Below are 14,416 nucleotides of genomic sequence, written 5' to 3'. Positions count from 1 at the left end.
GGGGGACACCCACGCTGGGCACTTTGCAGGATTTTTGAGTCCACTCGCGACCCTGGGGAGAGCGGGTGGATATCACGCTGTGAGTATAGGTGTATTGTATAAACTGACTTCTGTAAGGATGGTAGGCTTTGTTACTCGGTTTGGTCCCAGCTCTCTCGCAGGTCCACCTTCATCTAGGTTCGCCCCCCGTGTGTTCTGGGATTTTTGCGCTCACCGTTCTTGTGATCATTTTTGACCCCACGGGGTGAAGATCTTGCTGGAGCCCAGATGCGAGGTCGACCTCTATCCTAATGGTCTTTCCACGATCACTCGCATCGTTCCATTTCCTATAATGCTCCCCACTGCTCCCATCTACAGTTTGATTTCTTCTTCTCAAACCCAAGCTCGCATACTACTATTGCAGATTCGTCTTCGCCAAGCCTGGTGCAGGTCTACATATTTTTGTTTGGGTGTCTTTGGACAGCTCTTTTGGTGTCTTGGCCGATCGTTGGCAGTTTGGAGTGTGACTGCTTTGAGGGGTTGTGCGCACACCGCCCGTGTCTTTAATAACACTGAAAACAAGGTTCAACACAGGTGCCTATATTAATACTACAGCGTAAGAGTGGGAGAACAGAGGCAGCGCTCTGCCAAGAAGAACGTTACGGTCTGAATGAGAGCCAGAAATCCTGCTTGTTTGGTTAGGTGGACCAGTACTATATTTTTTTCTTTCCCCCACCATAATTTGCAATATATTATTTCATTAAAATTGAAAAATTACACATTCATGTGAGCATCTTCACCACACCCTCCTGGAACACTTTTTTTTTTCTCATTTTGTTCTGTCCATAAGGTGAAGCACTGTTCAATAAAAATATAAAACTATGAGCAGGAGAAAATTACAAGGCCTCTCTCACTGTTTTTTAAGTGGGGAATTGCACAATTGGTGCCTGGACGGATGCTTTAAATACTTTTTCTTTGCCCCTGTTAGATGAACAACACAGGAGCAGCCTCAATACGCCGAACACTGTAACAATATAGGATGATCAACACAGGAGAGCCTGCAGATAACATGAGCACGCAAGCATTGTACTTCAGTCAGCGAATAGATTCCGAGTGAACAACACAGGAGAGCCTCAGTCACAGACACAACACTGTACAGCAGTAACACTAAAACAGATGGGGTTGGTCTGGGCTGAAACTTCAAAGTCTGCTAGGCACATCCTGTGAGGTCCGCACAAGATATGTATTTAAGAAACATTGTTATTTAGGTTCATTGTTGGTTATGTGTTGGTTTGTATATTATCTAGCATAAGTGGTACAGTCACTGACACTGACCCGTATACTAGTAGGTTCTTCTCCACTCTGAAGCACTCTGTCCTGCCGTAGCTGTTGAGGCGGTCGTGGGGCCGGCGGAGCTTGGGCTTGTCCTCGTTGTCACTCTCCCCCTCTGACAGCTCTGCCAGCTCGTCCTTAGTGGCACTGAAGGGTCGGGTCTGCTTCCTCACCCTCGGAGTGTCAATTACCAGGCTGTTCTGTTGTGYAATAGGAGAGGAACACACACAGATACTCAGATACTATTGTAGCAAATTCACTCATGGCATTGATCTTATCTCCTATATAARATATCTRATCATGGCCAGAAAGAGCAGGTTCAGTGTTTAAACTAAAGCATTACTTACTCTGTCATTGGCAGAGTCCATGTCAATCTCAGCCTTCTTGGCCCACTTGTCCCAGAAGTTGGGGTCATCCAGAGAAATGTCTGTGCGGTTTCCGGATGCCACAAAACTGGCCTGAGAGAGAAGAAGACATTATATCACATTAAACCTTGATAATCTGATTCACTGTTCCTTCCTGAGTCTCCTTCAATGAGAAGTCTGAGTCTCCTAACAGAGCTGAGAGTCTGTGATGAAGAGTGACATGAGAGTAGACAGGAGACACGGGTTACTACTGCTAGTCATGCAGAAAGGAAAAGGATAGCAACATTCAAACAATGACCACTGTGTGGTGCTCTTTCAGTCACTGGGTACCTTGGCAAAGGTAGATCCCCGTCCCTCAGACTCGATGGTGATGGTCTTGGTCCTGCGTTGAAGGATCTGGTCGATGTCCTCCTCACAGAACTTGGCCCCCTCATCCTCATCGTCCATCAGAGCTCCATACGCCCCTTTCCTCAGCAGGTCCTCGATCTCRTTCTTAGACAGCTGCTGCTGGGTCGGCTGSAGAGAGGGGAGGGGGAGAAGGAGAAACAGAGAGGGTGTCAGGGGAACTGATGATGGACCACAGTAGATCACAGACTGGACTATTTACACATTACATCATTGTACACACAAACATGTGCACAACACATGCACATGCATTAACACCACACAAAAACAAACAGACACTCTAGTGTGAGAAACGCTGAGGAGAGAGACAGTTAGTTGAACTGAAGCTGAACTGGATCACATGCTAGACCTTTTTAAATCTGAAAGAGTAGCAGCAACCCCCAGCTGACCCATGGTGTGTTAGTATGCAGCTGGTGGTGCTAATGTCTGCTCAACACTTTCTTCCTGATAGTCCAGCTAATCCAGAGAGAGAAACAGCTAAGCTCCTCCTACACACTGATGATGCACTAAGAGGATATCTCAAAGCTGTGTTTATTATATTGACTAGTCCATTTTCTACACTCATTTCGTAGAATGGACATAACATTTTTTGCCTTCAGAATATATTCTGACCCCTTGACCTTTTCCACATTTTGTTACATTACAGCCTTATTCTAAAATTGACTAAATAATTTTTTCCCTCATCAATCTACACACAATAACCTATAATGACAAAGCAAAAAACATATATATATATTTTTTGCAAATGTATATAAAAAAAAAACTGAAATATGACATTTACATAAGTATTCAGGCCCTTTACTCAGTACTTTGTTGAAGCACCTTTGGCAGCGATTACATAATTGAGTCTTCTTGGGTATGACGCTACAAGCTTGGTACACCTGTATTTGGGGAGTTTCTTCCATTCCTCTCTGCAGCTCCTCTCAAGCTCTGTCAGGTTGGATGGGGAGCGTTGCTGCACAGCTACTTTCAGGTCTCTCCAGAGATGTTTGATCGGGTTCAAGTCCGGGCTCTGGCTGGGCCACTCAAGGACATTCAGAGACTTGTCCCGAAGCCACTCCTGTGTTGTCTTGGCTGTGTGCTTAGGGTTGTTGTCCTGTTGGAAGGTGAACCTCCGTCCCAGTCTGAGGTCCTGAGTGCTCTGGAGCAGGTTTTAATCAAGGATCGCTCTGTACATTCATCTTTGCCTCGATCCTGACTAGTCTCCCAGTCCCTGCCACTGAAAAACATCCCCACAGCATGATGCTGCCACCACCATGCTACACCATAGGAATGGTGCCAGGTTTCCTCCAGATGTGACGCTTGGCATTCAGATCAAAGAGTTCAATCTTGGTTTCATCAGACCAGAGAATCTTGTTTCTCATGGTCTGAGAGTTTTTAAGTGCCTTTTGGCAAACTCCAAGCGTGCTGTCATGTGGCTTTTACTGAAGAGCGGGTTCCGTCTGGCCACTCTACCATAAAGGTCTGATTGGTGGAGTGCTGTAGAGATGGTTGTCCTTCTGGAAGGTTCTCCCATCTCCACAGAGGAACTCTAGAGCTCTGTCAGTGACCATCGGGTTCTTGGTCACCTCCCTGACCAAGGCCCTTATTCCCCGATTGCTCAGTTTGGCCGGGCGGCCAGCTCTAGGGAGAGTCTTGGTGGTTCCAAACTTCTTCCATTTAAGAATGATGGAGGCCACTGTGTTCTTGGGGACCTTCAATGCTGCAGAAATGTTTTGGTAACCTTCCCCAGATCTGTGCCTCGACACAATCCTGTCTCGGAGCTCTACGGACAATTCCTTCAACATCATTGCTTGATTTTTGATCTGATACGCACTGTCAACTGTGAGACTTTATATAGACAGGTGTGTGCTTTTCCATATCATGTCCAATCAATTGAATTTACGACAGATGGACTTCAATCAAGTTGTAGAAACATCTCAAGGATGATCAATGGAAACAGGATGCACCTGAGCTCAATTTCAAGTCTCATAGCAAATGGTCTGAATACTTATGTAAAGAAGGTATTTATGTTTTTTATTTGTAATACATTTGCAAAAAACTGAAAACCTGTTTTTGCTTTGTCATTATGGGTTATTGTATGTAGATTGCTGAGATTTAAAAAATATTTAATCCATTTTAGAATAAGGCTGTAACATAACAAAATGTGAAAAAAGTCAAGGGGTCAGAATACTTTCCGAATGCATAGAGCATCCACTGGACTGATACAGGTGCTGCAGTGTGTGTGTGTGTGATGAACACAGCAGACTCACCCCTCCACCCGGCACGCTGTTCTCTCTGCCACTCATGCTCTGCAGCACAGCCTTGTCCAGGCCCAGTTTGAGGCTGGCCCGGTCAAACATCTCACGCTCGTAAGAGTTCCTGGTGATCAGACGGTACACCTTCACCGCCTTGTTCTGACCAATCCTATGGCAGCGAGCCTGGGCCTAATAATGAAAAATAACTTGGTTATGACCAACCCAATACATTTTATATTTGTCCAATAAAAATCACTTTAGGATCAAGATCGTTGCTCTGCTATAATAATATAATATATGCAATTTAGCAGACGCTTTTATCCAAAGCGACTTAGTCATGCATACATACATTTTACTATCCAAGCTGTGCCAATGAAAAAGTTAAACTATTATAATAGGATATAAAAGACACTTCTCAATTCAAGGACTTTCTGAATTGACTGAATTTAAATAGAAAGTGACCACACCTTTGTTGCTAATTTATTACAGTGGAGGCTGGTGTCACTTTAAATGTCTGTGTGTGTCTTTACCTGCAGGTCGTTCTGTGGGTTCCAGTCTGAGTCAAAGATAATACAGGTGTCAGCAGCAGTCAAGTTGATGCCCAGACCTCCAGCCCGGGTACACAGCAGGAACACAAAGCGGTCCGAGTCTGGTTTGCTGAAACGGTCTATAGCTGCCTGACGCAGGTTACCTCTCACTCTGCCATCGATACGCTCATACAGGTACCTGAGGAACACAGGACCATGCAGGGTTGGAGGAGGATCTTCTAGTACACATAATTACACATGTTCTAGTGTCACATCCAAGTATCATGAATGTCAACATTTACATACAGTACGACACAGAGTTTTAAGTAGCTGATGGATCAACACCAACCATCACACATTAAGGGGCCTCCAACTTGCACCAATATTTCCAGGAATTTCGTTTTTGTTCTACCACTTTCCTTACCCCATTCACTGTTCTCTCCTTTTTCGCTCCATTCTGTCCTCTCTTCTTCCTCTCTCTATTCTGCTCCCTCTTGCCTCCTTTCATTCGCTTCTCCCTCTCTTGGAGTAGAACAGGTGTTTTTAGCTCGCTGATCACGGGCGTCTCTTTCCGGAAGCCTTCGCCCCTGGCTCCTTAGCCCTCTACCCTATTTCTTCACTTACACCACTCACCCCTCACCTTACAGTGGACTCCACTTATCCCTCCGCCACGCCCACAGACTCCTCTTCCTCTGTCTGATGTGGGAGTGCCCGAGGGGAGTCCTGTGACTGCCGCTGAAACCGGCTAGCTTGCCTAGCCACTGAGCGGGGCGATCGCCTTGTTGTTGTTTACACTGGTTTTTGTTCGGGTTCTCGAGTGCCAGAAAGATGCCGGGAGGGGAGAAGAACACAGGGCAGGCCCGGGTAGTGAGAGAGACAAAGAGGATAGAAGAGGGAGATAGAAGAGAGAGACACGAGATACTCAGGAGGAAGGGAGGAAGATATAGAGAGACTACACAGACACAGGCCAGTCGCACCCGCTTTCCTCAGCTTTAGCGGGTGTTGTCCACCCACCCAACCTGTCCTCCTTCCCAGCTCCCCCCCGCCTCCCCCGGCCCCGCCCTCCGCCACACGATCATTGCCCCCGGCCCCCCTCCGCCTGCCACTCGCCGCGCCCCTCTCCTGCTGGGATAATATCCTTCTTCATTTTAGCGTGCAAACAGGAAGCTCATTAAGCCAGGAGATTAAGACCTTGAATGAAAGGGTCTTGGTACATTCTTCTGCTTCTGTTACACAGTCTTTATCATCTCCCTGCTCTGGGTAGCATTATGGAGTGATGAGCACAGGGGGCTTTAAAAGGCTCTTTCTCAGACAGTCACTGGAGAGAGAGGCTAATGCTTAGAGATTCAGCATTTCTCTTCAACTACATTCAATTTAATAAGGGAAAGTACTGGAGTGATTCAGCTTTTGCTGCACTGCAAACTGCTAGCTAGCTAACACCAGATAATAAACCATAAATACATCACTTTGAAAATGGAGCTGAAAAATGGATATTACAAAGTCTATTACCCTCTCAAGCATGATTCCTGTCTTTTTCTGCATCAGCCTAGCTGAAACTGCAGAGGGCGTTTAAAATTCTACATGCACTGACACAAAGTAATAAACATTATATATCTCATCTCAAACTACATCATCTCACAATATGAAATATCTGAGGAGAGAGAACCTTGATTTCCAGGCTTCTATTGCAGTGGAGTACTTGGGAGCATAGTAATACAAGACGAGAGGCAGGCAGCAGTACCTTCTCTGGATGAGGTAGTCCTCCAGGATATCCAGACAGCGGACCATCTGGGAGAAGATGAGGACCTTGTGTCCCCCGGCCTTCATCTTGGGCAGCAGCTTGTCTATGAGGACCAGTTTACCAGCCGACTGCACCATGGCCTGCAGGTGGAAATCAAAGGCAACAGGGCTGTACACCTCTCGGAAGTCCTCCAAGATCTTCTCCTCAGCACCTGGGAGAGATGGACAGACAAATAAACTCAGTGATGGTATCAGTGTTTCTGCTACAATTGTACAAGCAGGGCGGGGCCCCCGTCTAACGCTGTTGCCACCAGAGTTTGGCTTCTATTGGGAAAAGACTGGATGACACAATCTGGTACCATGCTACCATTTTGACCTAATCTGTATACAGTACCTACTTTAAGACAGATAGGAATAGCAACTCAGTCATGGAATAGATTTTGTACAATATGGTACTGGAAAAAAGAGGGTGGACCTGAGTGAGGTGGCGGTACAAGGAACTCTCTCTCTGGTCACTGGTTAGAAGGATAATGACCAAGCAACTGAATGACCAAAGAGACAGGTCACACACACAGCTCACTGCCTCAAACTCACAAACCAGCATTGATGAAGAAAGGTACCATAACTACACTAATCTGTATGCAGGTCAAAGATAATATGAGAATTAGGACTTCTATAATGCTTATCAAGTCTAACAACCCCTTTTTTGATTTGACATACTAAAAACTCCCGGATATGAAAAACTGGGTGGTTCGAGCCCTGAATGCTAATTGGCTGACAACCGTGGTATATCCGACCGTATAACACGGGTATGACAAAACATTTATTTTTACTACTCTAATTACGTTGGTAACCAGTTAATAATAGCAATAAGGCCTTATTGCTATTATAAACTGGTTACCAACGTTTATTTATTTATTTAACCTTTATTTAACTAGGTAAGTCAATTAAGAACAAATTCTTACTTACAATGACGGCCTACACTGGTCAAATCCGGACAACGCTGGGCCAATTGTGTGCTGCCCTATGGGATTCCCAATCACAGACGGTTGTGATACAGCCTAGATACGAACCAGGGTGTCTATAGTGATGCCTCTAGCATCAGTGTCCTAGACCGCTGCGCCACTCAGGAGCCCATATACCACACCCCCCCGTGACTTATTGCTTAATTAGAAAGCCTTCATATTTCCATTTGGCAGTTTATCAACTCTAAAGCTGATCCTTTAGTTGTCCTAGCCCTCATTAAAACTGTTACACACACACACACACCACCACACACACACACACACACACACACACACACACACACACCACACCACACACACACACACACACACACACACACACACACACACACACACACACACACACACACAGTGTAGTACTTTGATGAGATGAGGTAAGGCTGGTTACAGCAGCTTCTCAGCTCCATCATGGTGTTGACCAGATTGAGTTGTCAGGCTTGGGGCAATTCCATGTCAATTAAGGAAGTAAACTGAAATTCCAATTCAATTCTCTTCAATGCTTTTCAATGGGGAAAATGGGAATTGGAATTTGGTTTACTTTCTGAATTGACTAGAATTTCAATGGAATTGACCCCAACCCTGGTTACAGTAGGGTTAGGTAGGGGTCAGGGTCAGGTAGTGGTGTGTTCAGTACCTTTAATGAGGTAGGGTGGTTGCAACACTTCTCAGCTCCATCATGGTGTTGACCAGGTTGGGGACATTGGCCTGGCCGACTCCTTTAGACAGGAAGGAAAGTTCTTCTCCAGGATGGCTCTGTAGTACTTCTTCTGGATGTTGGTCAGCTCCACCTGACCACATTATATAGAAACATTCAATATATAAAGAATACACAGAACCACATCAGTCAGCAAAACTAAGACAAAAAAAACACAAAAACTCAATCTCAAGCACACAACGCAAACACGCACATCACACCTCAATGATGGTTTCCTCCTTAGGACCAGCTTCTTCTCCACGTCCTCCTTGAGACGACGCAGCATCATGGGCTTCAGATGGCCTGCAACTTCTGGACCTGAGAGAGACCGAGATATGCATGTTTCATATATGTGGACGCATGCATACGCACCTCATACACAAGACACAGTTTACAAGTAATACGTGAAGCTTTTTGACCTGAGACACAGAGAGACGGATACAGAGAGATGGAAGTACACGTTACATGTGGAGAGTCTGGAACAGGACGCCCACTTTCACACACTCACGGCACCACACACTCACGCACCCACACATGCACCCACACACGCCCCACACATGAACCACACATGCACCCACCACATGCCCCACACACGCACCCACACATTGCACCCACACATGCACCCACACGCATCCACACACACCCACACATGCCCCAAACCACCCCCAAGCGCACCCCCGCCCCACCACAGCAGCACCCACACATGCACCACAATGACCAACATGCACCACACATCACCCACACACGCACCCACAATGCACCCACACATGCACCCAACACATGCACCCACACACGCACCTACACACACATGATTTTACAAGAGGTGCTGAAGGATTAGCAGGATTCAAGAGGGGTTGACCATGGCGGTCAGTGGTATGATTGTCAAACCAGTACAATACACTGAGTGTACAAAACATTAGGAACACCTTAGAAATCCTCTCTTAACCTGTCCTCTCATTCATTTAACACTGCTTACTTGATATAGACTGACCAGGTGAATCCAGGTGAAACCTATGATCCTTATTAAATCCACTTCAATCAGTGTAGATGAAAGGAGGAGACAGGTTAAAGAAGGATTTTTAAGACTTGAGACAATTGAGACAGGAGTGTATGGTGTGCCATTCAGAGGGTGAAATGGGCAAGCCAAAATATTTAAGTGCTTTGAACGGTGTGGTAGTACGATGCCAAGAACACCTGTTTTGAGTGTGCAAAAACTGCAATGCTGCTGGGTTTTCACACTCACAGACGATGAATCCATGAGGTTGTTAAGGGGGTTTCTAAATAACTGATAATTCATGGCCATAATGTAAAGGGCCTTTAACATTAACGTTATCCAAACTGCCTGCCTGTCTGTCTGCCTGCCTGCCTGTCTGCTGTCTGTGCTGTCTGTCTTCTGTTGTCTGTCTGTTCTGTCTGTCTGTCTGTCTGTCTGTCTGTCGTCTGTCTGTCTGTCTGTCTGTCTGTCTGTCTGTCTGTCGTCTGGTCTGTCGTCTGTCTTGTGTGGTGTGTGTGATGCTACTTTCTCCTCGAGAGTTCTCACCTGCTTCAACAGATCCATATTCTCCAACACACTGACAGCACGTTCCAAAACACACCAAGGTGGGGTTGAGTGGATGGCAAAAAACCAATCATGTCCCCATAGACTACCATATGAAAAACAAATTAGTTCTGATCATATCTGTTCATATTCAGTATGGTAAGGGACTACATCACGGAGATAATTACTCACAGTAAATCGTTCATCATCATACACTTATGAAGGGTAAAAAGCCACACATTATAAATACATCGTGGATAAGACACACTCCACAGCGGCTAGACTAGTGAACAAGTAATCCACACATCTCTTCAATAGGACTCCACAAAGGCTTAATCACGTTAACACCGAGACAGGACCACTGATGACCACTAGCCACAGTAAGAATCCACACCAGCACTCACCTGCCTCCTCACGTCTGATGAGGGGCTCTCCAACTCCAGCATGAAGGTGTTTCTGAGGGGAAGCTTTGACGGCTCCAGGAAAGGTGCATGCAGAGACTGAACACCTCCATCTACGTGTTCTTGGAGGGGGTCCCTTTGCAGGAGAATTTGTTAATTGCCTGGCAGACCAGAGAGGGTAAGACGGAGAGAGAGATTAGTTAGAGAACGTATACAAGACACCACAGCATTGGACACTCCACCTGACCAAGCGTGTGCCTCCACTTGAACACTAACTACAAGAGAGGGGAGACCTCAATCACTAAACCAATCTAAAGATCATACAGAGTGGTGATACAGTGTGAATGAGTTACATTAGCGCACAGTTTCACTGCCTCTCTCACACACCAATAAATAAGCATGATTGATTAGGAAACACACTAGGCCTAGGATCTCAACACTTCAACTTGTCAAGTGGCTGCAATTTCTACCCCTTTCTGACCTCAGTATCTCTAGCCACTACGTGATGTCTCAGTGACTTGGACATCTACCAGGATTAAACATGACCTGCAAAGCCCTCTAGCAGCTTGCGTCATGTTCTTGAAGGCGATGGGCCTCGTCCGATCTGAGATCGCCCCAGCGCACACTCGATAGCGTTGAGCTCTGTGGCCAGTTCCCCAGGTGATCATCTCAAATGTGGTGATGGAGGGCTTGGCAAACTTTAGTGGCTCCTAGACCACACACACTGGAGGAAATCCCCGAGCAAGAGCAGGAACGCAAGCAACTAGCAAGCCACTTTCCCATTCTATTCCCCGTTGTGTCAAGTATCCCTATTTTACCTGTGTTGTTATGCTTACTCCGTAGTTCGTTAAGGATGTATACCCTGTGGCGTAAGTGATTCCCGTGTGTTCAAGGTGATTCCCTGCCCGGACTGTCTAAGGTGATTCCCTGGATCGTTTAAGGTGTTGCAGGTGTTAGTGATTCTCTCTGTTGTGATTAAGGTGATCCCTGTAGGTGATCCGTGTTTAGGAGACGATTACTGAACATGCTGGTGTAAACCCCTGTTGTCGTGTAATGCCCGTTTACCGTCCGTCGCAGTTCCGCTAGCGGAACTCCTCCACACATTCCACTGAAAAAGGCAGGAGCCGCGCAAATTCAAAAATATTTTTTTTGAATATATTATAACTTTTCACACACTTAACAAGTCCAATACAGCAAATGAAAGATACACATCTTGTGAACGAAGTCAACATGTTCCCGATTATTAAAATGCTGGTTTACAGGAAAACACCGGACATATATTTTATGTTTAGCTGAGCCTACACAATACAAAAAAAGGTGACGAAGCTTTTCATTCAGCACAGTAGCATGCGTACTGAAGCCCAACCATAATAACCAAGAACAATGCCACAACCTAAACTGCAATGAGACAACTCATCAGGATGGAAGCAGTCCTAAACATGATTCACAATATAGTCACAGTTTTGGTTCGAGAAAATGGTGCATATTTGAGGTATAAGATCCAGATTTACATTGCAGCTACAATACAGCTACCATGCAATAATAGCCCGAAGCGAGCCAGCAAATGTCATTATAGAGACCAACGTGAAATACTATAAACTTCATCAAACTAAACGCAACGATAATATCTGGACCAGTATGGGTACAGCAAAATTAAGAAAAACATATTGTGAATCAGCCCAATGATTGCCGACTTTTTAATTGTTTTACCAGCGAAAACTAACTCATCAGGACGATTATATTGAGCTTACTCACATGAGACCTACCACACAACCGCTATTACATTCATCCACAAGGCGAGTTAGGTGTAGCAATAAGCGCAGTTGGCAACGTTAGCAGTTTAGGTCATGATAAAAGTAAACCAGCAAAATGATATTAATTTTTCACTAACCTGTCATATACCTTCATTCAGATGGACAGTTCCTATATAAACATCAAGGTTATTCATACACCTTATATGTTTTGTTCGAAAATGTGCATTTAGGCGAAATCTAGGTGGTATATTACATTGTAAATGTTCATACGTAAGCATCTTTTTCCAGAATGTGCGGAATTTTCTTTAGACTACTTGTCATATTTGCACCAAAATAACTGTTCATCAAACATATACAAAAAAATACATGTTTAGGTAGGAATGATAGAATACCTAGTTCTTAATGCAATCGCAGTGTTTAAGTAATCCTTAAACAATAACCTTCATTATTACGAGCATACTTGGAGCTTAGTATGGCGTGAGTATAGGTGCATCCAAAACCCTTGTACGCAGATCTAGTAACTGTCGACTAGCTATATGAATAGTTTGGGTTACTTGCAATGATTCCATCAGAATGTTGTACAAGAGGTCCTTTTCGGAAAAACCTTGTGTTTAGAGTCCTTGTCCTCTTGTGTGATGTAGCAAGCACACAGCCAAGTGGGCGGCTCTCATCGTACAAACAAGTGGCCCAACGCAGAGACGCCACGTCGCGGAAAAGGATGTTCTTAGACATCCTTTGCCGATATTATGTGCATCAATAGCCAAAGTGGGCTGAAGTAGTATGGTCACAAAGATAACCATACACTCTATCAATTATAATGAAAACTATTGAAACTACTTTACGTATTATTTGTGACATGTATCAAATAAAATCAAAGCCGGAGATAGTATAGTCGCCTATATACGACTCAGCTTGTCCAGAAAGGAATTCAGTCCATCCCGCGCTTTCACAGAAAAGAGGAAATGGTGAAACGGTCAATCCAAGAGGATTATTCCACCTCAGACCCTAAAGATATAACACCCCCATTTCTTCTCTCACTGCCTCTTGACACTAAATCCTAGTTGGAGGGTGGTGTATTGACGTGCATGTATATTCTAATACGTATCATTGCCCATCTTATTAGCAGGCCCTAGAACAGAGCATCGTTTTCGAACTTCCACTTCCTGGTCAGGAGTTGCTGCCAACAGAGTTCTGTTTTACTCCACAGATATAATTCTAACGGATTTTATGAACCTAGAGTGTTTTCTATCCAATAGGTAATAATAATCATGCATATTGTACGAGCAAGAATTGAGTGAGGCCGTTTTAATTGGCACGATTTCCCCCAAAGTGAAAACAGCGCCCTCTGTCTTATGAATACTGCCCTGATTGTGCTTCTAAAAGGTGGAGTTCCATTGGTGTTGAAGGGGAGTGGAAGCCGTAGCTGTAAGAAGGTAAAGCACCTGTGGGCCACAGTGACAGTCTAACATGCTCTTCCCTGGTGGCAGGGCATCATCTTTGTCCTATCATCCCTCTACCGCGTTCTTCCATCCATCTCCCTTGGTTATTTTGGGCATATGCTAAAGGGGATTCCTAATCGCTGTCTGTTCATTCATCTACATCTACTCTTGCCTACCTTCGAGAAAAAACCTTTTTCCCAGGGCTTACCATGCCTGTGACATGTGCCACCTTCAAACCTCTTAGTGTGCCTTTAAAACTTGGAGTCTCTGTCTTTCAAAGATTGTAACGCTGTTAACGTCACATGCACAAGGACAGGTGAAGGTCTTTCTTCCAAACTCTAAACTCAACAATGCGGTATCAATAACAATGTATAGTAAACATAACAAGGTAGTAGACAAGACAACACGAGAGATGAAATAAGAAGAACACGATAAAGTAAGTAAGCATACTATATACAGGGTCAGTTCCAGTAGCATATTTATAATGTGAAGGGATACTGGATCGATAGAGGCAGATATGTGTTGGGGTAAGGTGACTAGGCATGCTGGAACATGACAGTCATGCTACTCAATCTCAGTATCTCTCTCTCTGTCATTATGTGGCCTGCAAGCTCTCCGTGGACAAATCTCTTTGTTCGACTGAGCATCTCTGATATCATGTCACTATTCCCTGAAACACAATAGAACAAATACTGTCATTACTTTAATGGAACAGAGAAACACCTGAGTTTCACTTAATCTTTCACAGCTAATGATGTGCATCACATTATCTCCTGTTCTTCGTCCCCATTATGAGATGCTGGCTGCCAGCGGGTTTCAAGGCCCTTTTGCTGTTGTTTCTGACAACCACCACCTCCCCTCTGTTAACTCGAAATGACACAACGACAAGGTTCCAGTTTAACAAAGTTTACTCGACTATATGAACACACTACAAGGTAGCCATTACACTCAAGGCTAGGTCCAACAACGACAACACTTCCT

At 44.8% G+C, this 14,416-nt stretch overlaps 1 protein-coding gene across 1 annotated transcript; it reads right to left on the bottom strand.

Annotated features, from left to right (window-relative positions):
• Positions 1–1,314: 1,314 nt before the first annotated feature.
• On the bottom strand, positions 1,315–8,326 carry LOC112072985 (chromodomain-helicase-DNA-binding protein 9; the record flags this gene model as incomplete). The annotated part of the gene is made up of 7 exons (XM_024140354.2): positions 8,245–8,326; positions 6,587–6,797; positions 4,849–5,044; positions 4,334–4,507; positions 2,007–2,192; positions 1,659–1,769; positions 1,315–1,511 (listed from the first exon to the last, which is right to left on the bottom strand). Coding segments are annotated over exons 2-7 (1,001 nt in total), but the record flags the coding sequence as incomplete, so codon positions are not given.
• Positions 8,327–14,416: the final 6,090 nt, after the last annotated feature.

The sequence above is a fragment of the Salvelinus sp. IW2-2015 genome, unplaced genomic scaffold (assembly GCF_002910315.2).
Source record: "Salvelinus sp. IW2-2015 unplaced genomic scaffold, ASM291031v2 Un_scaffold2114, whole genome shotgun sequence".
In the NCBI taxonomy this organism is placed as follows: Eukaryota; Metazoa; Chordata; class Actinopteri; order Salmoniformes; family Salmonidae; genus Salvelinus; species Salvelinus sp. IW2-2015.
The sequence above is the reverse complement of the archived record's forward strand: the minus strand, read 5'-3'. Positions and strand labels throughout refer to the sequence as shown.